The sequence below is a fragment of the Bacillus rossius genome, chromosome 6 (genome assembly GCF_032445375.1).
Source record: "Bacillus rossius redtenbacheri isolate Brsri chromosome 6, Brsri_v3, whole genome shotgun sequence".
In the NCBI taxonomy this organism is placed as follows: domain Eukaryota; kingdom Metazoa; phylum Arthropoda; class Insecta; order Phasmatodea; family Bacillidae; genus Bacillus; species Bacillus rossius.
The window spans coordinates 66491025-66516035 of NC_086334.1; the positions used below are offsets into that span (position 1 = coordinate 66491025).

The window sequence follows — 25011 nt, forward strand, 5'->3', positions numbered from 1 at the left end:
TGGACGATTCATCAACTGGGACGTGCGACGGTCACGGACGTGATATCCCGCCGGATTCCGCCGTGCCCGTGCCCAGCATAACGTGGCCCTCGCCACCACGCGGAGTATACGCCATTGTGTAACCCCCTGTGTGGGACACCCGGACCTGGTCCGAACCCGGGACTAGCCCTAATGACTTTAGTGTATTGTTTCTGTGTTAGTAACTTTGTGTAACCCGCCGTAAGCGTACTTCATTTCACGCCCCACCCAGACTCTCTCTGGCGCAGAACCAGGCTTGCCGCTCACCAGAGCATTCATCTCGCCTCTCGCCGGGTAACTACCCCTCTTAATGTACTAGCTGCTGGGCCACTGAGCGGCCGTAACGAGTACCGCCAAGAGAGGGTGGTGTAGGTGGAGCATAGGTCGACGATGAAGCGGCCAGTCGCGTGAGCGTGTCAAGTGTAAAGTGTGCGACGGAATAAACCAGTTAAAAGTACGTGTGTGTTTTTACTAATACGGCGTCCTGGGAGGCCATAACAGCCCGGGGAGCCCTTTGCCGACGCATCCCTGCCTGCAGCCACGAGGCCAGGAACCCCCCCCCTTGAGATCAAAATTAATCAAAACATTTCTAATTCACGTAAAATTCAAATCAGGCAGCGGGGACGGCGTCAAATTGTCGCCCAACTTGTGTGGCTAAAACATAATCAAACTCTTTCGACAAACAATCCACGAAAAACGAGACGAAAATTAGCAAACAAAGGGCTCGAGTAGGGATAAGTGCAACAGCGCGCAACGTGGCAACACCGCGCGGCGGAGCGGCGCCGCACCAGCACGATGAGCCGGGCCGAGACCAGACATCACCCTTCCCTCGCCCCTCCACCCTCGCTATCCACTCGCCTACCACCCCCGCTCGACACATCTGCCCCCACCCCCTCATCAGCCTCGCTCTTCACCCCTCACCCGTCCGCACAGCATCCCCGCTCCCCCACCCCGTGCCCCACCTCACCTACCGGCAGTCAACTGTCAACAGACGTCATGCAGCCACGCCGCCACGGGCTACCACGAGGCAGGAAGCGAGCGAGCATGGAAAGGAACTCTGTTGGTGAGGGGAGGCGAACCACCCCTACCTGCTCGCGCCCAGCCATCGACGTCCCCACCCGCCGCTCGGGTCGGACAACCGCGAGCCAAGCACAGTGGAGCAACAAGGTCATAAGTCACCACGAGTCTCTGAAGATGAACGACTTCCAGGAGGCCTACGAGGCATGGGCAAGCTTGGGCTACCCATGCCCAGGGTACAACTGGGAGTACGAGGAACAGGACGAGTGGGAGGATGACGTCACCGCAGAGTACACTGAGGGGCCGGAAGTAGACTGGACGCCGCCACGACTGTACCACATGACACAGCATGCATCGCCGCTTCCACACACGGCCAACAACCACGCCGCTATCGAGGCCAAGATGCCGCCCACTTTACGAACAACCGAGACTTCCATCTGCCACTCATCGCCGCCCCCGACATCGCCACCAACGCCGCCCCCGCCATATGGGGTGGAGACATCACCACAGGCGGAGGGAGCCACACCCTTCCAGCCATTGTGGTACAACTGGCACGCGGGGGTCGGGTGGAAACGTCAGGCAGATGCAGACCCGCCGCCTCCGACGCCGCCCCCTGTTTCCGCTCAGGTGCCAACCGAGACCGCAGAGACCAACGACACAGAGCGGCACAGCAAAGGGGGCGGATATGTGAACTGGGCGGAGCTGACGCGCTCCACCGTTACGCCGCCTACACTGCCACCAGTAATGGGGTGGAGACCTCGCCGCAGACCGGGGATGCCATGCCTGTCCAGCCCCTATGGTACAATTGGCACACTGGGACCGGGTGGACACGTCAGGCCGACACGCCGCCTCCGACGCCACCTCCGATGCCGCCACCTGTTGCCGCACAGGTGATAATTGGGCCAAACAAAACGACCACTTTGCGACTCAGTCGGCCAGATCACCAGGTAGCGGATCACACGCAGCGCCACTGCAGATCCTGAGCACCGCCTCCAGCACCACCGACGACGCCGCCCCCAGCCACTGAAGGAGCAACTGGCGCGGCCGCAAGCCTCAAAACGGCCACTTTGCGACACAGTCGGCCGGATCACCAGGTGGCGGATCACACGCAGCGCCACTGCGGATCCCGAGCACCACCTCCGGCACCACCGAAGATGCCGCCCCCAGCCACTAAAGGAGCAACTGGCGCGGCCGCAAGCCTCAAAACGGCCACTTTGCGACTCAGTCGGCCGGATCACCAGGTGGCGGATCACACGCAACGCCACTGCGGATCCCCAGCACCACCTCCGGCACCACCGACGCCGCCGCCCCCAGCCACTGCAAGAGCAACTGGCACGGCCGCAAGCCTCAAAACGGCCACTTTGCGACACAGTCGGCCGGATCACCAGGTGGCGGATCACACGCAGCGCCACTGCGGATCCCGAGCACCACCTCCGGCACCACCTACGACGCCGCCCCCAGCCACCGAGATCGCAGCTGGTGCGGCCGCGTGTCGCAAACCACCACATCGCGACCTAGTCCGGCAGATAACCAGGTGGTGGATCACACGCAGCGCTAAAGCGGATCCCGAATACCACCTCCGACACCTCCGACGTCACCGCCCCTAGCCACTGAGGGAGCAACTGGGGCGGCCGCAAGTCTCAAAACGGCCACTTCGCGACAACGTCGGCCGGATCACCAGGTGGCGGATCACACGCAGCGCCACTGCGGATCCCGAACACCACCTCCGGCACCACCGACGACGCCGTCCCCAGCCACCGAGAAAGAATATGGCGCGGCCGCTCGTCTCAATAACGCAACATTTCGACCTAGTTTGGCAGACCACCAAGTTGTCAACACCGTGCCACAAGGCACCGAGGCGGAATTGACAGCCACGCCGCCGCCCCCGATGCCGCCCCCAACTGCCGTGAAGGCTCATGGGGGGTGGGCGCGGTGCAAACCGGCCGTGCTGCCACTCGCGCCGCTGAGGGCGCCACCACGCGCGCCACCTCGGGTGTGCTGCCGCCTGCCGCTGAGGGCGCCACCACGTGCACCACCTGGGGCACGCAGCCGCCTGCCGCTGAGGGCGCCACCACGCGCGCCACCTCGGGCGCGCCGCCGCTTACCGCTGAGGGCGCCACCATGCGCTCCACCTCGGGCGCGCCGCCGCCTGCCACTGAGGGCGCCACCAGGCGCGCCACCTCGGCCGCGCCGCCGCCTGCCGCTGAGGGCGCCAACACGCACGCCACCTCGAATGTGCCGCCGCCTGCCACCGAAGGTGCCGCCACGCCGCCGCTGCCCACCTCGGCCGCTGCTGAAGCTGACGCACAGGTACCCGACGCCGCCCCATGGACAGCCGCCCCGGGTCTACCAGGTCAGTGTGCCGGCATATCTTTAAGTGTGTGCGTAAGGTGTTGAGGCACAGAACGGCCTCGTCGAGGGGGGGGGGGGCATTTGACGCTGTCGTCGGTGCTCCCTCTGAGAGCACAGGCCGTTATGTGTCCTCAACACCTGATCAGTGCCGTGCCTCGAACACGCCCGTGCGTGCAACATAGTGCAGTGCCCGAACGGCGTGACGTCAGTCACGGCCTCCTACGTGTGCAAAGCGCCTGGCCGGGTGTGGCACTGCGCAACTAAATAATTTGTTCATGCATTCGATAAAACAAACAAAAACTAATACTTTTAAAAATAACTAATAATTAATGTTAATTCAATAATCATTTTGTAAACTAGTATCATTCACAAAACTGGCCAAAATCATCTACCCGCGCTCCGCTGTTTCCCGCGTAATTTCCCCCCTCAGTCGTCATCGGTGACTCGCCAGGGCCGGCAGCGACGCGCACGGGAAGCACTCACCTCTCGTGCCAATTCATCATTAACTACAATAGGTAATTATAGTCAAACCATTTCAACAGCTTCCCGGTCGACCTTAACCGGCCGTATGAGATTTCGTACGGTCTTTAAATATAATGTGTGGCTCGCCACCGAGCCTTTCTTGTGAGACGTAAGTTAAATAGGTGACCCACCGTGGCGCCTGCGCCTCACGCTATCAAAATCCCCACGGGGAATTAGTTCATCGCCCACGCAGGGCGGCACTGCGCCAAACGCGAGAATAAGTTTACGGACGATTCATCAACTGGGACGTGCGACGGTCATGGACGTGATATCCCGCCGGATTCCGCCGTGCCCGTGCCGAGCATAATGTGGCCCTCGCCACCACGCGGAGTATACGCCATTGTGTAACCCCCTGTGTGGGACACCCGGACCTGGTCCGAACCCGGGACTAGCCCTAGTGACTTTAGTGTATTGTTTCTGTGTTAGTAACTTTGTGTAACCCGCCGTAAGCGTACTTCATTTCACTCCCCACCGAGACTCTCTCGGGCGCAGAACCAGGCTTGCCGCTCACCAGAGCATTCATCTCGCCTCTCGCCTGGTAACTACCCCTCTTAATGTACTAGCCGCTGGGCCACTGAGCGGCCGTAACGAATACCGCCAAGAGAGGGTGGTGTAGGTGGAGCATAGGTCGACGATGAAGCGGCCAGTCGCGTGAGCGTGTCAAGTGTAAAGTGTGCGACGGAATAAACCAGTTAAAAGTAAGTGTGTGTTTTTACTAATACGGCGTCCTGGGAGGCCATAACAGCCCGGGGAGCCCTTTGCCGACGCGTCCCTGCCTGCAGCCACGAGGCCAGGAACCCCCCCCTTGAGATCAAAATTAATCAAAACATTTCTAATTCACGTAAAATTCAAATCAGGCAGCGGGGACGGCGTCAAACTCTACTTTGATAATTATGGAGTAGAAGGGCACCATAGAAATAAAATAATCATTTGAAAACATTTATTACTGAGTTACATTATATCTAATCATTCTGCAAAAATGCATTTCAATATTTCTGGTAGTTTGCATATAATTACATTTTTAACGAGTCTACAGTATAAGTTAGCTAAATTTGAAATAGTGATAAATCGTGTGAATAATTGGTTTGGTTAGGTTAGCTACATTAATAAAATATTGAAATCATGTGGACAGTTGATTAAACTAGGTTAGTTATATTTAAAAAAAACTTTAATATTGTGTGGACAGTTGGTTTTCAGATTGTTTTACTTATTAGTGGTGCTTCTCTTCTCCATATTTACCTCCACTTTCCTATATAGTACCAACTTTTGTTTTTTATTGTTTGCCGTCTGCTAGGGTCTCGGGTTCGAGTCCCGTGGCGAGTCTAAGGGGCTGGTGGTGCTTTAGGGTGTGTTTTTCCGGGAGAGCGCCAGGTTAAATTGTACGTCTAACCAATGGGGTGGGTCGATTGGCCCCAGCGTGCTTCCCTAGACTCGGTGGTATTAACTGCTAGTAGACAATGGTGACACTCCCTGTTCAGCATAAGGTGGCTGGTACCTAACTACAGATGTAATACATGCACTGGAACTGAAAATGTGTGGTACACGTATTTATTAATAGACATATTTGGGTACACGTTATTGCACGAAACTACTCTTGGTTGATAATTTTGACATAATTGATACACGATATTACACGACACTACTCTTGATTAATTATGATTGTCTCTCCCTAAGACAGTCCGTTAGAGGGGGGAGTTCGTTGGTTGTCCTGGAGTCGGCCAGGTCCGTAAAGTGACTGACCTTAAGGCGGCCCTGTAGTCCGTGGCCTTAAGGCAGGAATTACGATGGCTGGGTTAAGCCCTGCACCGTAAAAACCGACCCGGTGTTGTGTAGGGAATTGATGTTACAAAGGATTTGGTTCATGACTATATTTACCAGAGTTAAGAATCGGTGAGTTACTAATTTGAAGGATCCCCACGGAACGAAAACACGAACACATAAACCCCGGGCTGCGAGCTCATCTGGACTGCCGAAGGGGGCTTTTGCACGGGGGCAAAACATTTCCGCCGCACGCCAAACCACGAGTCAAGAAAAGAAATTACAGTTATTCGGTTTTTAATTTGAAAACATATTTGTTAATTGTACATGACCCTTGTATGATTATTAATGCTGACATTAGATGTATAATGATATATTGATTAAAGCTTTAGTTTAAGAAATTGAACAAATATTATTTAAAAAGATGAGTCAACTTAAAGACTACTGACAATTTGGTAAAAACCACTGGTTATGTTTATGTTTGTGGGTTTGTTCTGGATATTGTTTCAGCACCTTGTTTCTTACTTAAATTAAGGCTCTAGGCCGCAATGAGAATTAAGGGCGTTCATTAAACACTGTGCCCAGAGGCAGGGCCGCCGAGAGGGGGGGGGGGGGGGGGGGGGCAAAAGGAGCAAATGCCCAGGTGCCCGGTAGCCTTAGGGGCCCGAGTGCCAGGCTGGGAAGTGGAAAATAAATGGTTGGAAAAATATTTTCCCCCTGCTATTAAAACATCTTGTACACACACACACACATATATACATATATATATATATATATATATATATATATATATATATATATATATATACATATATACATATATATATAAAAAAAATTGTTTTGTGTGTTCCTAAAACTACAGTCGATAACCAATAACCTAACCGAGCAGAAGGTACTTGTAACATTCAGTTCACACCAAAATAGTAGCAGAAATGGGAACGTTACAGGGACGTCGAAACAGGGGAAGGGGGGGGGCAGCAGGGGCGAGTCGCCCCCGTGCTGTTATGCATGGGGGGGGGGGGGGCGATAGTAGCATTTCGCCCCCCCCCCTCCTTTACCCAGAATAAATGTTTGGTCCTAGTAGTATTTTTCTCAACCAGTAGTTACAAACGTTGCATTGGTGATCACATTGATTAGAAAATAAAATTTATTATTGTCAATATACTGTAAAATGATTGCAAATTCCTAGATGGTATTTTATTTAAATTGTACTACACTTACTGTCAGAGTAGTATTTAATACATACTACGTCATCAAATTCTTGGAATGGTATATTTAATATTTTGGTTCTGTAACTCATTAAATAGCACAATTTTGCATCTAAAATTCCAAATTTTTCCGGGGGAGGGCTCCCGGACTCCACGCTCTATGACTGAGGTAAGTGTGATACATCTTTTCGCCCCTCCCCTCCCCGACTCATGAAAACGTTCCGACGTCCCTGGAACGTTATAAATAATTAATATGTATTACAAATTTTTCAATGTAATGAACGTGGTTCAGTGTGTTTGATGTTTTCGAAGTAATAAAATTGATTATTACTTTACATTATTTTAATAATAATTACATTCAGAATAAATTATTATACTTATGTATTTTAAACACTCATATAATAATGCAAATTCTGATTACTGATTTTTTGTTTTTTTTAGCAATATATACATCAAAATTAATTATTATTTGTATTTTGATGGATTAACAATGTAAAAGTGCACTGAGATAATACATGCAAATGCTCTCTTTTTTTGCCTAACTAGGAAATCGTTATGTATGTTCAAATGAAGGATGCAATTTTACGATACCATATATATTTATGGCATAGGCCTACGTAGTAGTGGTATGCAAAAAAAAAAGGAAGGGGGCCTACTACCCCAGCTGCCCAGGGGCCCACAAATTCTCTCAGCGGCCCTGCCCAGAGGGGGCTAACACCCGTGCTCTACGATGCACATGTTAATTTAAGGGGATTGCTTGATGAGCTTACTCCTTGAATTATTATCGGTTGTTTGCTCAGGTGCATTTCTGTGACAAAATTTATACACTGGGAGTACTTGCGTATCTACTCCGCGTTTGACCCAGGTTGAGTTTGCGAGGGGTGCGTTCCACCAGCGGGAGCCAATACTGGCGGGTCGAGGCCGGGCTTAATGGCCTCCGGTCGGTACGATGTCAAGTTTGTCATGTTTACCACTTTAGGCTTGGCCGACACGACATCACTGGCACCGAGTAGGCCTCATCTGCCTCCCTTATCTATGGGAGGGATAGTGTTACAGCTGTCAACAGATGACCTGTCCAAACAATATATATTATGCAGTCTCATAACTTCACCTGTGAACATCTAGGGTAAATGTTATAAGTATTAGTACTATTATAATGTAGGATATATATTTGTCGAGATGCACAAGACCTAAAACCCTTTCTGTGAACATACAGTATAAATAATATCCCATACAGCACACAATGTTTCAGTAACTTGTCTGTGATATTGCAGTAACATTACTATGTTTCGAATAGATTACATTTCATCTGTCATGTTTCTGGAATATTTCATAAACATTTCATTGGAAACATAGTACTCATGTTTATAAATGAAGTTTCAGATACATTTCAGCAAGATTCGTTTGGCAATATTACATTGTGGTTGATTCTGAAATGTATCTGAGACATTATATTGAAACTTCCCATCATGCTTGTTGGCACTGAAGTTTAGAAATCTTTGTCTTTGTGTATTATTTCTTGTTTTGGCGCAGTATTTTGGTACTTGGATTTTTATATGTGGTGAATAAATTGTAAGTTTTAACATTATTTATTTCATGTTAGTTTACTTTTTTTTTGTTTTTACTTTCGCACTTAAGCAAGTACCGGTATAGAAACATTCTTTTATGCGTCTTCGAAATGTGTAAAGCTGTAGGTTAAGGAATTATTATTATTACTTATTAACCTGCAATTGGGCTTTCACCCGGTGGCAAGAACTCCCACTCACTCCCCTCCCCCCCCCCCTCCATCAGCTTTCTCCTCAGCTCCCTCCCATCCCTGACCTCCACCATTTCCTCCCCCAGCCCATTCCACTCCCTCCCCGTCCTCACCAGGAAGGTGTTCCGCCCTCTCTCTGTCCGCCTCCACACCCTCTGGAGCTTACATCTGTGGTCTCTTCGTCCTCTGTACTCCCCTCTATGTACTTTGCTTCCCAATTGCCCCCATCCCCCTTCCCCCTTCAGCACCTTGAACAACCTGACCAACCTTTCCACTCTTCTTCTCCTCTGTAACGTTTCCCACCCCAACTCCTTAATCATTTCCGTTGGGCTATGCAGTTTCCCATCCTGCCCCTCCCTCCTTCTCCACATTCCCATCACCCACCTAGCCGCTCTGCGCTGCACCCCTTCCAGCTCCTTCACCTCAGTCACCAGGTAGGGGTCCCAGACCGCCGCCGCATACTCCAACATTGGCCTGACCAATGTGGAGTATGCCTTCTCCTTTGTCCTCCTCCCAGCTCCCTGCAGGGTCCTACCAAGCAACCCCAGCGCCTGCCTTCCCCTCCTGACCACCCCCTCTATGTGCTCCGCCCATCCTAGGTCATTTTTCAGTGTCACCCCCAGGTACTTATATCCTGCTGCCTCTCTTATCTCCTGCCCCTTCCAGTAATATACATTTCGTGTGACTTTCCTCCTCTTTGTAAATCTGACAACTTTTGTCTTACCAACATTCAAGGACATTCCATTTTTCTCCGTCCATTGCTCCAACCTTATCAAGTCCTCTGCTAACCATCCCCCTTCCCCCACAACCTCATACACTACACAGTCATCTGCAAATAGCCTCCATCTGGCTTTCATGCCCTCCCCCAGATCGTTTATCATAATTGTGAACAACAGAGGCCCCAGCACACTCCCCTGTGGCACCCCCGACGTCACTTCCCCCTCCTCGGAGCTTTCCTCACCCACTCTCACTCTTTGTCTCCTATTCCTCAGGAAATCACCCACCCAGTTTACCACCCTTCCATCCCTCACCAGCAACTCAACCTTTTCCATTAACCTCCTATGGGGGACCTTATCAAACGCCTTTTCAAAATCTATAAAGATTGCATCTATCTGCTTCCCCCCGTCCACCGCTTCCACCAGGTCTTCCAACAGCCCAGCCATCTGGGTCTCGCATGAGAACCCCATCCTGAATCCATGCTGCCTGTTATCCACCCACCCCAGATCTTCCATTTCCCCCTTTACGTACCTTCCTACCAACCTCTCCATCACTTTTCCTACACAGGACGTCAAACTGACCGGCCTGTAACTTCCTGGCTCCGCCTTATCATTTCCCCCCTTGTAGATGGGAACTACCACTGCCTCCTTCCATTCCATTGGTAGTTTCCCCTCCTCCAGAGACTGCTTGAAAACCTCCAACAGGTACTTCCCAATCTCTCTATCACCCAACTTCAAATGACTATTCCCTATCGGTATGCTTAACATTCCCGTGCCATATTTATATGTGCGCTGTTTTCAGTCTGATTTTTTAATTTATGTGATGCATTAACAGGATATTCGCGATTTAATAAAATTGCGAAAGCATCTAACAAGTTTTCTACTTACTGTAGCTATATATGGTCGTTGACTGTAGAACACGAATGCTAATGTATGGGTTATTTATTATCTTTAGTTAAAAATCACACAAATATAGGCTTATAGGTTCCTAAATATTTTGGTTTTAATAGCATTTGATTAAACCAATTTATTTTATTCAGTTATCACCTTCGGGCTTTTATAATATACTTAAGTAAATATATTTCATAACCAATAATATGTAGTTAAGGGTAATTAATGTTTATTTACTGTGCACAACACATAAATTAATTATGTTGTGTTTATTTTAATATAAATATTGAAGTGTTTCATTTTAAATAATTTACATTTCTGCTGGTTAAGTAATTATTTTTATTATTTTCTGCACTATGTAGTAGTACTTATTGTATGTTGTAGGCGTACGTATTACTATTAATGGAAATTTAATAAAGCCTTCTATTATATCTGGCTTGTCATAAATGTAATTTATTGTAAGTGAATGCACTAGGCCTACACATATAATTAAACAGCGGTTTCATTAATTGCCATTTCGTTTTAACAAAGTTATTTCTGCAATCTGGCCTTCATGTTATTGGTGGGCTGGGATTACAGCGCAAAATAATTGAAATAAATTTTATCCTTTCCCGCAGAGAAGGTACAAGTCTTCGAGTTGTGTTGTACTAAGCATAAGCATCATTGGTATTTCTATTTAAATTAGTTTTTCTTATGCTAAATTATAGTAGTAACAAATTATGTTTGATTTGGAGAGTTTGACAAAACCTAATTCCATCCATTATATGACAATAAAGGAAACACATTAAATGATGATTTATTAGATTACATGTGTATAGTTCTGTAGTGGTAGCAATTTAAATAATGAAAATAAACATTAAATGTGCACTACAAAGGATAATATTGAGAATCTGCTCAAAAAATTACTAGAAATTTTAGAGTATTATTGCACAAAAACATGGGCTGAATTGTAATGATGTAACATCACAGGCACTATTTACACACACACTTATTAGGAAATCATTAGGATTTAAATTTAAGTTTTCTTTTAAAACTTTGCTTAAAATGTGTTATTATACAATGTCATGGGCCTCTTTGCATTAACCAGACACCATTAAATTGATTATTAGAAATGTAAATAGCATGTTAAGAAATTCCCAGTGAAGAAGTATTCCTGCTTAATAAGTTTGAAAAAAAAAAAATGTATAGGTTGCAATACCAATTTGTCAATTTGCCGTCGTCCGGGGTCTCGGGCTCGAGTCCCGGTGTGGCTCCTAGTGGGAAAAGGCGGTTCTTGATCTGTGTTGTCCGGGTGGGCGCCAGACTAGCTCGTTTCTAGTCGTGAATTTGGGGTCGTGGATGTATGTGCCCCTGCGTGGCCCACTAGGGCCGGCGGCGGTGTTGCGTGAGATGATTTTAAATAAGAGACGTGGAGTTGAGGTGGCGGTGTCGTACCTTTTATTCAGAGGAGCGAGTCGTACACAATACAACACTCTACAGAGGTCCCCGGGGGGTTTTTACTTGTTATTCCGTGGCGCCGTATTGTTTGTGTTCCGCGTTACGTGGCCTCGGATGCTGTTATGTCTCAGACGTCTCACTGGGAACGCAGGTAACGTAATTTCGTAACACAAAGGCGGGACACAAAATACACTGAATTAAGGGGGCGCGCACAAGTTACGTGGCACTCGTTACTCGGGTAACGTAAGTTAGCAGTACAAAATACGGGATACAAAAATATACTGAATTAAGGGGGCGGGCGATTGGAGACGGCCAATCCCGTATGCAAATGTCTCGGCGCGGGTGTTGTGCCCACTGTGGTGAAACACGCACCGCAATTAAGTTTGTCCAAGTTCCCTTGCGGGTTTGTGGTCAGCGCCGTGCGCGTGACCTTAAATAAAGTTCTGTACGTTGCGGGAGACGGCCCGTGCCGTATGCTGAAGAGCAGCCCCGTTGACCAAGTGTGGTGCGGGGTGTCCTTAAGTTGATGCGGCCGGATTAGGTCCTGACCGAAAAAAGGGACCGGGTACTCACGGAGAGGTTAATTAATAAAAGGGGTTTGGTTAATTAGTGACTATATCTACCGGACGTTACTTTCAATGTAGACAAAGGATGTTGCCTCTCCGTGGGACGTAGGTCCGCCCCGGTCCGTGAGCTGCTCTGAACTGCCGAACTGGCATGGCGTCCGAGGGAGGCTCGGCCTCTCTCGCGCCAGGCGTGACCTCATTACGCTAGACTCCAAACGGGTGTGTCTGGAAGAGATTTTATTGTCGCTAAAATCCTAATTTAATGTTTCAGGAGGAATGGGTACGGTTCTTCTCTTGTCTACTCAGGTTTCCGCGGTTTTGCCTTTAATTGCTGTTCGGCTCGCCTGACTCGGGTGGGCCATGGCCAGGGGTGTGTTCCGTTAACGGGAGCGTATACTGGCGGGTGCAGGTCGGGCTCTGGGGTGGTCGTCGGCCAGACGACGTCAAACGCCCCCCCCCTGTGAAGCCCGACCTTGCGCCGCTTATGGTCCCGCTAACATGGGGCCACCCCTAGCTCCGGCTGCTCCATCCCGGCGTGGTTCGCGGCTCAGCAGCTGGTTGGCTCCGCGTACTGGACCTGGTGATCGTAGCCGACTGGGCTAGCGTGCGCGCCGCCCCGGTTGCCGTCGTGGCAGGCGTGCCGGGGGCGGCGTCGCGGCGCCTGTGCGGGGTCCGCGGCTGATAGGGTCAGCGCACTGGACCTGGTGATCGTGGCCGACTGGGCCAACGTGCGTGCCGCCCCGGTTGCCGTCGTGGCAGGCGTGCCGGGGGCGGCGTCGTGGCGCCTGGGCGGGGTCAGCGGCTGATAGGGTCAGCGCACTGGACCTGGTGATCGTGGCCGACTGGGCCAGCGTGCGCGCCGCCCCGGTTGCCGTCGTGGCAGGCGTGCCGGGGGCGGCATCGTGGCGCCGGTGTGGGGTCAGCTGCTGATAGGGTCAGCGCACTGGACCTGGTGATTGTGGCCGACTGGGCCAGCGTGCGCGCCGCCCCGGTTGCCGTCGTGGCAGGTGTGCCGGGGGCGGCGTCGCGGCGCCTGTGTGGGGTCAGCGGCTGGTAGGGTCAGCGCACTGGACCTGGTGATCGTGGCCGACTGTGTCCCTCAGCGTCTGGTACGGCGTGGATGGGTACAGCCTCCTCTCCCGTTCCGGTGTGCCGGGCGGGTTTGGAGTAGAGGCCTCCTCGTCCCCGTCGCCCAGTTCCATCATCATGAGGGTGGTGTCGGCATGGTCGTTGTGCGGTTGTGCCCTAAGCCCCTCCCCGGACTCATTCGCGGGGGGTGACGGTGGTTCCGAGTGTGGCTGCGGTGTCTCGCAGCGTGCGGCGGTGCGGTGGTGGCCAGGGTACCGGCCGGCAGGGGCGGCGGCGACCAAGGTCAGGCGGCTCTCGGCTGGCGGGCAGCAAGCGCGGGCGGCGCTCGGCACGTCCCGGCTCAGCCATGTCGACATGCGGGCGTTTCGCGGCCCGTCGTGCCATACGGATGACAGGCGTCATCGTCTGAGTGACGGTCACGTGCGGTGGTGGGGCGGTCGGGGGTCCAGGTGCCGTGGCGTCGACCTGCATTGCGTCAGGCAGATGCTCGGGCGACCCGGTAGCCGCGGTGTCGTCACGGTGTGGCGTCGTGGCGCCTCTTGAGGGCGGAGTGCGCGTCGCCTCGGCAGCTGCTGTGGCAGGCCGGCCGAGGGGCGGCGTCGTGGCGCCTCTTGAGGGCAGAGTGCGCGTCGCCTCGGTGGCTGCTGTGGCAGACTGTCCGAGGGGCGGTGTCCTGGCGCCTCTTGAGGGCAGAGTGCGCGTCGCCTCGGTGGCTGCTGTGGCAGGCTGTCCGAGGGGCGGCGTCGTGGCGCCTCTTGAGGGCAGAGTGCGCGTCGCCTCGGTAGCTGCTGTGGCAGGCTGTCCGAGGGGCGGCGTCGTGGCGCCTCTTGAGGGCAGTGTGCGCGTCGCCTCGGCAGCTGCTGTGGCAGGCTGTCCGAGGGGCGGCGTCGTGGCGCCTCTTGAGGGCAGATTGCGCGTCGCCTCGGTGGCTGCTGTGGCAGGCTGTCCGAGGGGCGGCGTCGTGGCGCCTCTTGAGGGCAGTGTGCGCGTCGCCTCGGCAGCTGCTGTGGCAGGCTGTCCGAGGGGCGGCATCGTGGCGCCTCTTGAGGGCAGAGTGCGCGTCGCCTCGGTGGCTGCTGTGGCAGGCTGGCCGAGGGGTGGCGTCGTGGCGCCTCTTGAGGGCAGATTGCGCGTCGCCTCGGTGGCTGCTGTGGCAGGCTGGCCGAGGGGCGGCGTCGTGGCACCTTTTGAGGGCAGTGTGCGCGTCGCCTCGGCAGCTGCTGTGGCAGGCGGTCCGAGGGGCGGCGTCGTGGCGCCTCTTGAGGGCAGAGTGCGCGTCGCCTCGGCAGCTGCTGTGGCAGGCCGGCCGAGGGGCGGCGTCGTGGCGCCTCCTGAGGGCAGAGTGCGCGTCGCCTCGGCAGCTGCTGTGGCAGGCCGGCCGAGGGGCAGCGTCGTGGCGCCTCTTGAGGGCAGATTGCGCGTCGCCTCGGTGGCTGCTGTGGCAGGCTGTCCGAGGGGCGGCGTCGTGGCGCCTCTTGAGGGCAGATTGCGCGTCGCCTCGGTGGCTACTGTGGCAGGCTGGCCGAGGGGCGGCGTCGTGGCGCCTCTTGAGGGCCGAGTGCGCGTCGCCTCGGCAGCTGCTGTGGCAGGCTGTCCGAGGGGCGGCATCGTGGCGCCTCTTGAGGGCAGATTGCGCGTCGCCTCGGTGGCTGCTGTGGCAGGCCGGCCGAGGGGCGGCGTCGTGGCGCCTCTAGCGTTTTTGATGTTTCAGGTGGTGCCGAAGACGGCATCGACGTCGATGTCGTGCGCGTCTGTCTCGTTTTGGTGGGCTCCATCCCCTGTGCCTCGAAGCCAGGCGGGCACCGCGGGGCGAGTCCCGGTGGCGGGGCCTCGCACAGGCGTCTCGGCGTCGTGGCCCTGGGCATTCCGTTTTCCAGCGTCCCTTTTGAGACCGCGCGCTCATGTGGCAGTGACGACGGCTGCATGTAATTGAAGCTAGGCGGTGGCGACGGTGTGGCGCGACGTGTCGGTGCCGAGTCTGGTGGCGTCCCGGATGAGGCGTGTGTCGTAGACGACGCGGGTTGCGTCGGAACGGTCCTTCGCGGCACTGTGACAGTGGTCAGGTGCGGTGGCGAGGCCATCCCGGCGTCGTGAGGTGTCTCCGACACGCTGCGGATTCGGGTCGTCGTGGCAGACTGCGGTGGGACGGTCGGCGTCGTGCGTCGTTCGGTCGGCTTTGGCGGGTCAAGCGTCGTCGCAGTCATGTTGAGTGGCGTCAGGTCTGCGAGGGGTGTTGAGGCTGGTGGCGTTGGGCCCGGAGGCGGAGGGAGCAGAATTGGCGGCGAGAGGGTGACGAGCGTCGGCGTCGGGACGGAAGGCGTCCTTGGTGAGGCGTAGTGCGTCGGCGTGAGTGGCGTCAGGTCGATGAAGCGTGGACCCGCTGGTGACTGTGTTTCCAGACTTGGTTCGGGAGGCGTCAGGTCTACAAGGGACGTCGAGGTTGGTGGCTCCGGGACAGGAGGCGGTGGGAGCGGGATTGCTGGCGTCAGGAAGCCGAGCGTCGGCATCGGGACGGAAGGTGGCGGGAACATGGTACGTGACGGTGCGGATGTCGTCGGGACGTGCGTTCGTGGTACGTCGTGCGTCGGCGTGGGTGGTGTCCGAATGTCGTGGATCGTCGCGGCGTATCGTCGGGGAGGAATTATTAGCGTCGCTGCCCTGTACTGCACCTGGGTGGCTCGTTCTGCGGTACATCGCGTGCACGTGAACGTGAAGGACTCGCGCCTCAAAGTCCCTTCACGCTCGTTGGTGCAGTCACGATGCCACAGGCGGTCACATTCGTCGCAGTGGTAGCCCCCGCTACTTCCTCCGGGACACGACCGGCTTCCACACATCGTCATCCCGTATGTGCGGTACTCTTCACAATAGCCGCACTCGTACCCAGCGGCGGTCCTGCCGTATAAGTACCCACTCGGGCAGGGGTGGTAACACCCGATGCATCTGTCCGCATCCATCTCTGCGCACTTGGTGCTCCTGTTATCGTGCGTGTTCAGCTGTGTCGATGCGTGTTTTTCACTCGCGGCTCTGTGCGCGCTGTGCAAGTATGTGCGCGGGGTCGCGTTCTCCAGCTGGGCAGGTGCCCGGATAGCCGCACAAAACGGAGGCGAAAACGGTCCGCGCGGAGTGGGGGTATCAGGATGGTTGCCCGAAGCGGAGAGCGGGAAGAGGGGTGGCGAGGTGGGGGCAGGTGCCCGGACAGCCGCACAAAGAGGAGGCGAAAACGGTCCGCGCGGAGTGGGGGTGGTGACGTCGCTCCGTTGCTCGCCTCGCCGTGATGACGTGCGGGGGTGAGGGTGGTTGGAGTGTCCTTTGTCCGCTTGCCTCGTCGCGCCGGTCTGTCTGGCCTTCGACCCTTCCTGTGTCCAAAATGGCTGTTTCGTGTCTCCGCTGTCGCCTGTTGGTGAATTTATCTCGAAAATGTCCAGAAGGGGGAAAAAAAAATTTTTCACGTTATTTTCTGCCCCACGCAGCGGGCGCCAAATGCCGTCGTCCGGGGTCTCGGGCTCGAGTCCCGGTGTGGCTCCTAGTGGGAAAAGGCGGTTCTTGATCTGTGTTGTCCGGGTGGGCGCCAGACTAGCTCGTTTCTAGTCGTGAATTTGGGGTCGTGGATGTATGTGCCCCTGCGTGGCCCACTAGGGCCGGCGGCGGTGTTGCGTGAGATGATTTTAAATAAGAGACGTGGAGTTGAGGTGGCGGTGTCGTACCTTTTATTCAGAGGAGCGAGTCGTACACAATACAACACTCTACAGAGGTCCCCGGGGGGTTTTTACTTGTTATTCCGTGGCGCCGTATTGTTTGTGTTCCGCGTTACGTGGCCTCGGATGCTGTTATGTCTCAGACGTCTCACTGGGTACGCAGGTAACGTAATTTCGTAACACAAAGGCGGGACACAAAATACACTGAATTAAGGGGGCGCGCACAAGTTACGTGGCACTCGTTACTCGGGTAACGTAAGTTAGCAGTACAAAATACGGGATACAAAAATATACTGAATTAAGGGGGCGGGCGATTGGAGACGGCCAATCCCGTATGCAAATGTCTCGGCGCGGGTGTTGTGCCCACTGTGGTGAAACACGCACCGCAATTAAGTTTGTCCAAGTTCCCTTGCGGGTTTGTGGTCAGCGCCGTGCGTGTGACCTTAAATAAAGTTCTGTACGTTGCGGGAGACGGCCCGTGCCGTATGCTGAAGAGCAGCCCCGTTGACCAAGTGTGGTGCGGGGTGTCCTTAAGTTGATGCGGCCGGATTAGGTCCTGGACCGAAAAAAGGGACCGGGTACTCACGGAGAGGTTAATTAATAAAAGGGGTTTGGTTAATTAGTGACTATATTTACCGGACGTTACTTTCAATGTAGACAAAGGATGTTGCCTCTCCGTGGGACGTAGGTCCGCCCCGGTCCGTGAGCTGCTCTGAACTGCCGAACTGGCATGGCGTCCGAGGGAGGCTCGGCCTCTCTCGCGCCAGGCGTGACCTCATTACGCTAGACTCCAAACGGGTGTGTCTGGAAGAGATTTTATTGTCGCTAAAATCCTAATTTAATGTTTCAGGAGGAATGGGTACGGTTCTTCTCTTGTCTACTCAGGTTTCCGCGGTTTTGCCTTTAATTGCTGTTCGGCTCGCCTGACTCGGGTGGGCCATGGCCAGGGGTGTGTTCCGTTAGCGGGAGCGTATACTGGCGGGTGCAGGTCGGGCTCTGGGGTGGTCGTCGGCCAGACGACGTCAAATTTTAAGATGCTTTCAGTTTTGAAATTTATCATTGGCATCAGAAACTTTTTTTTTCTGTTTGCATGGTAATTTAAAAATAAATAATGTAACAACTTAGTGTCTACATGTTTAAAAATCTCACATACATGTCATAATTGACCTAAAACAAGTTAAAAATAATTGTTTTTTCTTCTTTTTTTTTCCAGCAAAAATCTCCAAGAACATCTGCATAGAGAGTCAGTTAAAAGTTTCATGTATTGTATATATTATTTATATATATATATATATATATATATATATATATATATATATATATATATATATAGTTTTTTTTTTATTAAAGTCTACTTCTCAGACTACGTTGTTATTTGTTATTGAAAATACCCCTTTGCATCTTTGCCTCTATTGTTAAGTATTCAAATGGAAAGAACCTGGTTTGACCTGGTGTGGCTTTCTGATTATGGTTATACATGGTTCTTAACTTACTTCAGGTGCATTCTTGGCTGGTTTCATAACATAGATCATAGAAGTTACAATCCAAAACCCTATTGTCTGTTTGAATAAGTTTCTCTATCTCTAATGACTTCATTGTTGACGAGTTAGGCCAAACTAGCTACCTTCTATTTTGTACAAAGTATAACTCGCCATTCATATTATTTTAAAATTTTGTACTGCATATTATAAAATTATTTATATTATTTGTTTACAATAAATTTGTGATCTCATTTGAATATAGTTTGTGTGGAAGTACTGTTGTGTTTATATTATTTTGTGTATTTACTTTGAAAATTTGGATTTTAGAGACCCTATATACTATTGCCATATTGTATTTGTTGTTTTATCCTTAGGCTATTTAGTCAATTTGGTAGTATTAAAATACAAATATAAAACCTAGCTTAATCCACGAACTTTAGGTAGATTAACATGCTATCTATAGAAAAAATTAAGGAAACCAGATTTTTTATGGACTGCCACTATTTATCTTCAGCAAGTCACTGGCCACTCAATGTTAGGGAAGCTGGATCAATTTGAGCTCTTGTCTGATACAATAAGTCTTTCAATTAGGGAAAGTGACATTGCAATGTTAAAGAGTATTTCTCATTGCACATTTGTTTCATTCCCATTTATATTCCACTACTACACCACCATCTCACTTCATTTAGGCTGGTCAGACAAGTTTTTTGTTTAGTGAGGACAGCCGATTCTAGTCCCGTCTCATTTATGTTGATCTTGTGTGAAATGGAAAACAATATGTCGATTATAAAGCTATATAATGAAATTGTATTAAGACTGCATTGTTTCATATTTAGACCCTCTGTAAATTAGTATATGTGTGTTTAAGAAGAAAAAGACATTAATTATAACATAAAATTGTTACATGTCTTTTGAGGGTTTTCAAGCGCACATTTTTTTCTTGCAAATGTCCAAAAAACAAGCACCAGCCATATATACTTACTATAGCATTAAATAAGGAGAAAAGTACATCACAATACGAGCACAGGTCAAGTCTCATGGCTGTTCATTATGTTAATACCGGTTTCCTGTGCAACATACAAGTAGGAATTTTCTATTATAATATGTTAGTGTATTGTATATAGGTATATTATTTTTTTATTTCTATAACATTTGTTTGAGGTTGAATGCGATTTTTTTTCTTGTGTGTATCAAGTATTTTAAGTTAATGTAATACCACATGATTATCTAGACCACTGATACCGTACACAATAACAGTGTCGTGATTTTTGAGAATGTCAACATCTGGAATGCAATAGAAAACCATACCCAAATTCTCAAGACATTGTTCAAATACAGATAAAGACATCGATGGACAAGTGCTCATTTATGATACTCAAAAACAAACTTGAAGTGGCCATAACACATTGGGTTGTGAAAATTATATTTTAAAATTCTCAGTAATCATGTCTCCTATGCAAGTGGGGTTTGGTTGTTATGGATTAAGTAAATATTAGCATACTTTCTGTGCTGAGCATAAGGAGATCACATCCAGATAGCTTGGGGAGCCTCAATTTAATTTATTCATTACAAGATGACATTGTCATTGTATTTAATAATGGAACCTTTGTGCATTAGCTTGTCCCTTTTTCCCCATGTACTGATGTAGATGCATGCCTGCCTGCCACTATATCACATTCAAATTCCCCATTAAAATAAAATGCAATGGACAGGAACCATGGACACCAATGCTGGGCTACCTATTACATTCATGTAAGTTTCATTCACTTTGCAAGCATACTGAAGACTTATTTAAATTTTACTTTTATAACCATAATTTGTTTTTAGAATAATAAAATAGTTTGTAAAATTAATGTTAGGCAAGTCTGGTATGCTGACCTGGGAAAACATCTGATGTCTTTATTAATTAAATTATTTCTTTAACTTGGTTCATATATATATATATATATATATATATATATATATATATATATATATATATATAAATTATAAATTAAGCTCAGTAGGGTAAAGAATATGGTTTCATTAATTTACCTGAATTGTTGGATTTTGTCGGCAGGCCTTTTTAATCTTACATTAGAAATTATAAGTAAATTTTTAATTATTGTACAAGCCAAATTATTAAGTAATATAATCAATTATCATTACATTAAAAACGACAAAAATTTACATTCTATGCCCTACCAGAGCACATCTTTAAAATAATTTCAAACAAAATAATATTACAATATCTATTTTTTTATATAATCAAAAAATGACACATTACTATGGACAAGCAAAACTTGACGATAACAAGAAGATACGAACAAGATCATATCAATCCACCGATTAACACTTTCTAAGGGTGTGGTCAAGGGGCATTATGCAAAAAGTGATCAAGAGGAAGTGTACGAGGGAATGCTGTGATGAATTGGAACACAGTCACTGCACTTCACTGCAAATAGCTGACCAATGCAGCTGTAACATTATGGTATCTGTTAAAGTGCAATACTCTTTTAAATTATAAATATACCCTCAGTCATCCTAATTTCCAGAGGTATTTTGGGTCACATGATACATTTTATATGTATTTCAGAACATTTATGGAAATATTTCGGTTAAATGTTTCAGAAATATTGATGGGACATTAGTGGAAACATTTCAGAAACATTACCATTTGATGTTGCAGGGAGGTTTCATTGAAACATTTCAGAAACATTACCATTTGATGTTGCAGGGAGGTTTCATTGAAATATTTCACAGGGCGGACATTTGGACGTTTCTGAAATATATCCGAGATGTTTCAGGTAGGTTGCGAAATGTTTCAAACATGTTACAATGTTTCAAAAGTTATATTTCTGAAACATATCTGTAACATTTTGTGCTGTATGGGATATGTATACATATCCATGAGGTATGGCCAACATCTTTCATTATTCTTACTTAATGCTTTATTCGTCTCAATAGCAAATTTATAATATAATCTGTAAGTGTATGAAAGTTTAGTAAGAGTGAAAAAGTAAGATTATAAAAGTGTGCTTTAGTATGCGGGCTAGTTTGTATCGTGCTGTAGTTCTGGTGTAGTGCTGCAGGGTTAATGTTCTGGGGTGGTAATTATTTTAACGATAAGAATAAACAATATATCACTCTGGAACATGCAACATATAATTGGCAGTGAGAAAAGCATGGATTTTCTCTATCTAAGCCCAAATCGTCAAAGTTTGACATTGTGACTTATTAATAGTCTGGCTGCACGCACGAAAAATTGTCCCACTACGGATGTCCCACTACGGAGGTATCCTGTTTACGCATGCGTGGCATCTCTCTGGTATTTTGCGGACGGTACAGAGAACTCGGCCAGGGCTCGAGGTTATTGTTGTGCACCCCGCCACGGGAGTATATTCGCAAAGAAATGGCGTTCTTACAAGTACGTATTATTATAATTACTATTGTAGATCAGTATATTTAAACAGTGCTGTATGAGTATTGTTTTAGCTGTGTAACTAAATATTTATTGCTGGTATGATACTTTTCACGCTTTAGTTTGACATTGGTAATTATTTGTCATGAGTTATTATTTGATCAACTAAATCACACACCGTATTATAGTTATGAGCCCACGAGCGTGTAAATATTTCGAGTCCAACAGAGAATATGCTAGTTAAAAGAAATTCTAACACATATCGTGCGTGGAATATTATTAATTTTTACCATGTGAAAGACTTATTCTCAATATGGTCTCGTGGCAGTGTGACTAGCATGGATGACTTCCAGTTCAAAGGATATCGATTCGAATCCTGGCAGCTGCGAATTTCTTTTTGTACTTGTAAAAATAAATACGGCGGACGCAACATTTCAAATGTAATAAATATATTTGAATTAATGAATGCAAATAAAAGTTAATTTATGAATTAAATTGTACATTTCATTTCAATCCTTTGTATCCATAAAAAATAGTGATAATTCAATAAAATTGATTCAATTTTATTCATAAAAGTATGCAGAGGTAGATTTTATCATACAAAAGATAGAAAAATTTAAAAAAATTTGGTTTGGTTGCAAAAACCTATTACGGCAGAGTCTCAGGCCGAATATGATATTTCCTTTTCTTCTGGATCAATCATTTCATCAATGTTTTGTTATGACATTGTCACGTTAAACTATCGTCCGTAAACCGACTTTACAGACAACCAATTATTTTTTATGAACAATCGCGTGCCATTACACAATTTTGGTGAATCCAAATTTCGAAGCAAAATTATAGGTGAGCCATTCTTCAATCGCAAGTTATGTGGTGGCAATCCAGGTAAATCCAGTGAATTTAAATCTCTACAGAATAGTTGACAACTTCATCAGGATCAACAACAGTGTAAATAGATTTAATTGTAATTTCATTACCAGGCAATGACTGTTGTATTTTGAAATTGATGGCATCAAAATCTAATTTTTTTGCACCTTAAATAGCATGCTCACGTATCCATGCATGATTAGTATAATTCTGTCGTAAATCTGGAAAGATACTTTTTATTAACTTGCCGTCGTCCGGGTTCTCGCGTTCGAGACCGGGCATGTATCCTAGCAGGAAATTGGCTCTTATTGAAATTATGTTCCGGGAGGGCGCCAGGTTATCTCAGCGTCTAACCAAATTGGGGTCTCGTGGGTGCGTTGCCCCTGCGTGGCCCGCTAGGACCGTCGGCGCAGCTCGTGGTTGGAGGGGTCTCTAGCTGGTATCACATCACAGGCCCTGTGCAGCATAATACACTGGTTCCTAGCTGGGATAGGGAGACTCAATACAATAACAAACACGAACTCGAGATTTAGATGGTCGGGGGCACGTCGCGCACGGAGGGTGCGGAGTGGCCGTTTAATTAGATAAATGATTACAGTCGCAAATTACACTTACATTACACTTGCACGTCGCACAAAGAATTACCATACAAAGTTACAATTAGTTCAATATGAGTGTTCTGTCGCATTATCCCTAGTTAAACCCTCACGCCAATCGAGGTTAAGGGGGAGGTTGATTGGAGGCGGCCAATCCGGAAAATTGTTAACTGGGTGGCGTCTGGATTCACTTGTGGGAATCGCGGCCCGCAGTTAAATTAGATACAAAGTTTACTCGTGGTTGTAGTTGGTGCCTGTGCACTCGACATTAAAGAATGTTCACTGTTAGTGGGAGTCGGCCCGTGCCGTAAAGTGGACTACCCCGTGTAATGTCTCTTGTGGGGAGTTTACAAATTAAGTGGCTGGGTTAGGCCCTACACCGTAAAAGGACCGGGGACGCACGGGGAGTTAACTTAACGAAGAAAAGAGGTTTGGGTTGAATGACTATATTTACCAGAAATACTGTTCGGTGTGGACAAAGAATGATGGCTCCCCGTGGAACGCACGTCCGCCCTGGAATGCGAGTCGCTCGGTACTGGCGTTTGCCCTTGGCGCGAGGGAAGGTCTCAGCGTTCTCTCGCGCCGAAGTTGCTAAAGTTCCGTTATTCGGAAATTATTTTAATAATAAGAAGCTGAGAGCAGCTCTTAATTCACACATTAATTATTAATAATTAATCTGATTGGCAGATACTCTTTAATAATTATGGTTAACAAATTTACGTAAATTAAGTTTAAATATTAAGAGTCACACCAGAGAATGTTCGTCACTTACTGACTGCTCCAGTGGCTAGTTACACATAAAAAACAGGAAGGTAATATTAACATTAACACAACACTATAATTAATTAAGGCTGAAGGCCGCAAAGAAGGCACTCAAAAACTTATTAAAGTAAGTTCACACATGAGTGACTCGGGCACTCCTGCGTCGAACTTTCCTTAGGCGGGGGTTTTAATTAATAGTGGAGTTATTATTAATTTATGTTTGATTGTTAGTGTACTGGGGTCGAGGTGTTTAATTATTAGACACGGCCCTTGAATCTACCTTGGCATCGAAGGCTCGCCTGACTCGGGTGGGCCATGGCTAGGGGTGTGTTCTGTTAGCGGGGTCGGATACTGGAGGGTGCAGGTTGGGCTTTGGGGTGGCCTTCGGCTGGACGACATCAAACTCATCTTCGGTAGCCACCATGTATTGCAAAAAATTTCTGGGAATCGAATATATTGTGTATTTTCATACAATTGAATTTTACCTTGCCAATGTTTAGCAATTTTTCATAGAATCCCGACGCGAATGGATCGTTTTGAAGTTGAAAATGCATATTTATGGTGAGGCATACTTTACTGACACTTCGCCATGGAAATGATTCTTTCAAACATGATTTTATTTCGTCCGCATATGTAGCACGTGGAATGACGGGCAATGTCTGTCTGAAATAACCAGACAGCAGCAGTAAAGCACCAAGAAAAGCCTAGAATTATTTTTGATGTCTTTCAGAGACCTGTCGAGAGCTTCAAGTAAATGCTTGTGAGCCATTGTGCATTCATCCCAGATAATAATTTTGCATTTTCTCAAAACTTCAGCCATGCAAGAATGCTTCTTTATGTTACACATTGTGTCGGATTTGTATGAATATTCAAAGGTTAT

General features: G+C 48.6%; 1 protein-coding gene across 1 annotated transcript; it reads left to right on the forward strand.

The window, feature by feature from the left end:
• The first annotated feature begins 1374 nt into the window (after positions 1-1374).
• On the forward strand, positions 1375-16418 carry LOC134533461 (uncharacterized). Its single transcript, XM_063370985.1, has 5 exons — positions 1375-1776; positions 3004-3388; positions 15042-15125; positions 15730-15891; positions 16399-16418. Exons 1-5 carry the CDS (start codon positions 1375-1377, stop codon positions 16416-16418), a joined length of 1053 nt encoding a protein of 350 aa, XP_063227055.1.
• Positions 16419-25011: the final 8593 nt, after the last annotated feature.

What these genes read in the sequence shown, in the direction of transcription:
- LOC134533461 (XM_063370985.1), top strand. Translation starts at nt 1,375, where the DNA reads ATGACACAGCATGCATCGCCGCTTCCACACACGGCCAACAACCACGCC. An exon ending in CGCCGCCTACACTGCCACCA is followed by an intron (nt 1,777 to 3,003) that starts GTAATGGGGTGG and finishes CGCGCCGCTGAG; the next exon opens with GGCGCCACCACGCGCGCCAC. An exon ending in AGCCGCCCCGGGTCTACCAG is followed by an intron (nt 3,389 to 15,041) that starts GTCAGTGTGCCG and finishes TTGATGTTTCAG; the next exon opens with GTGGTGCCGAAGACGGCATC.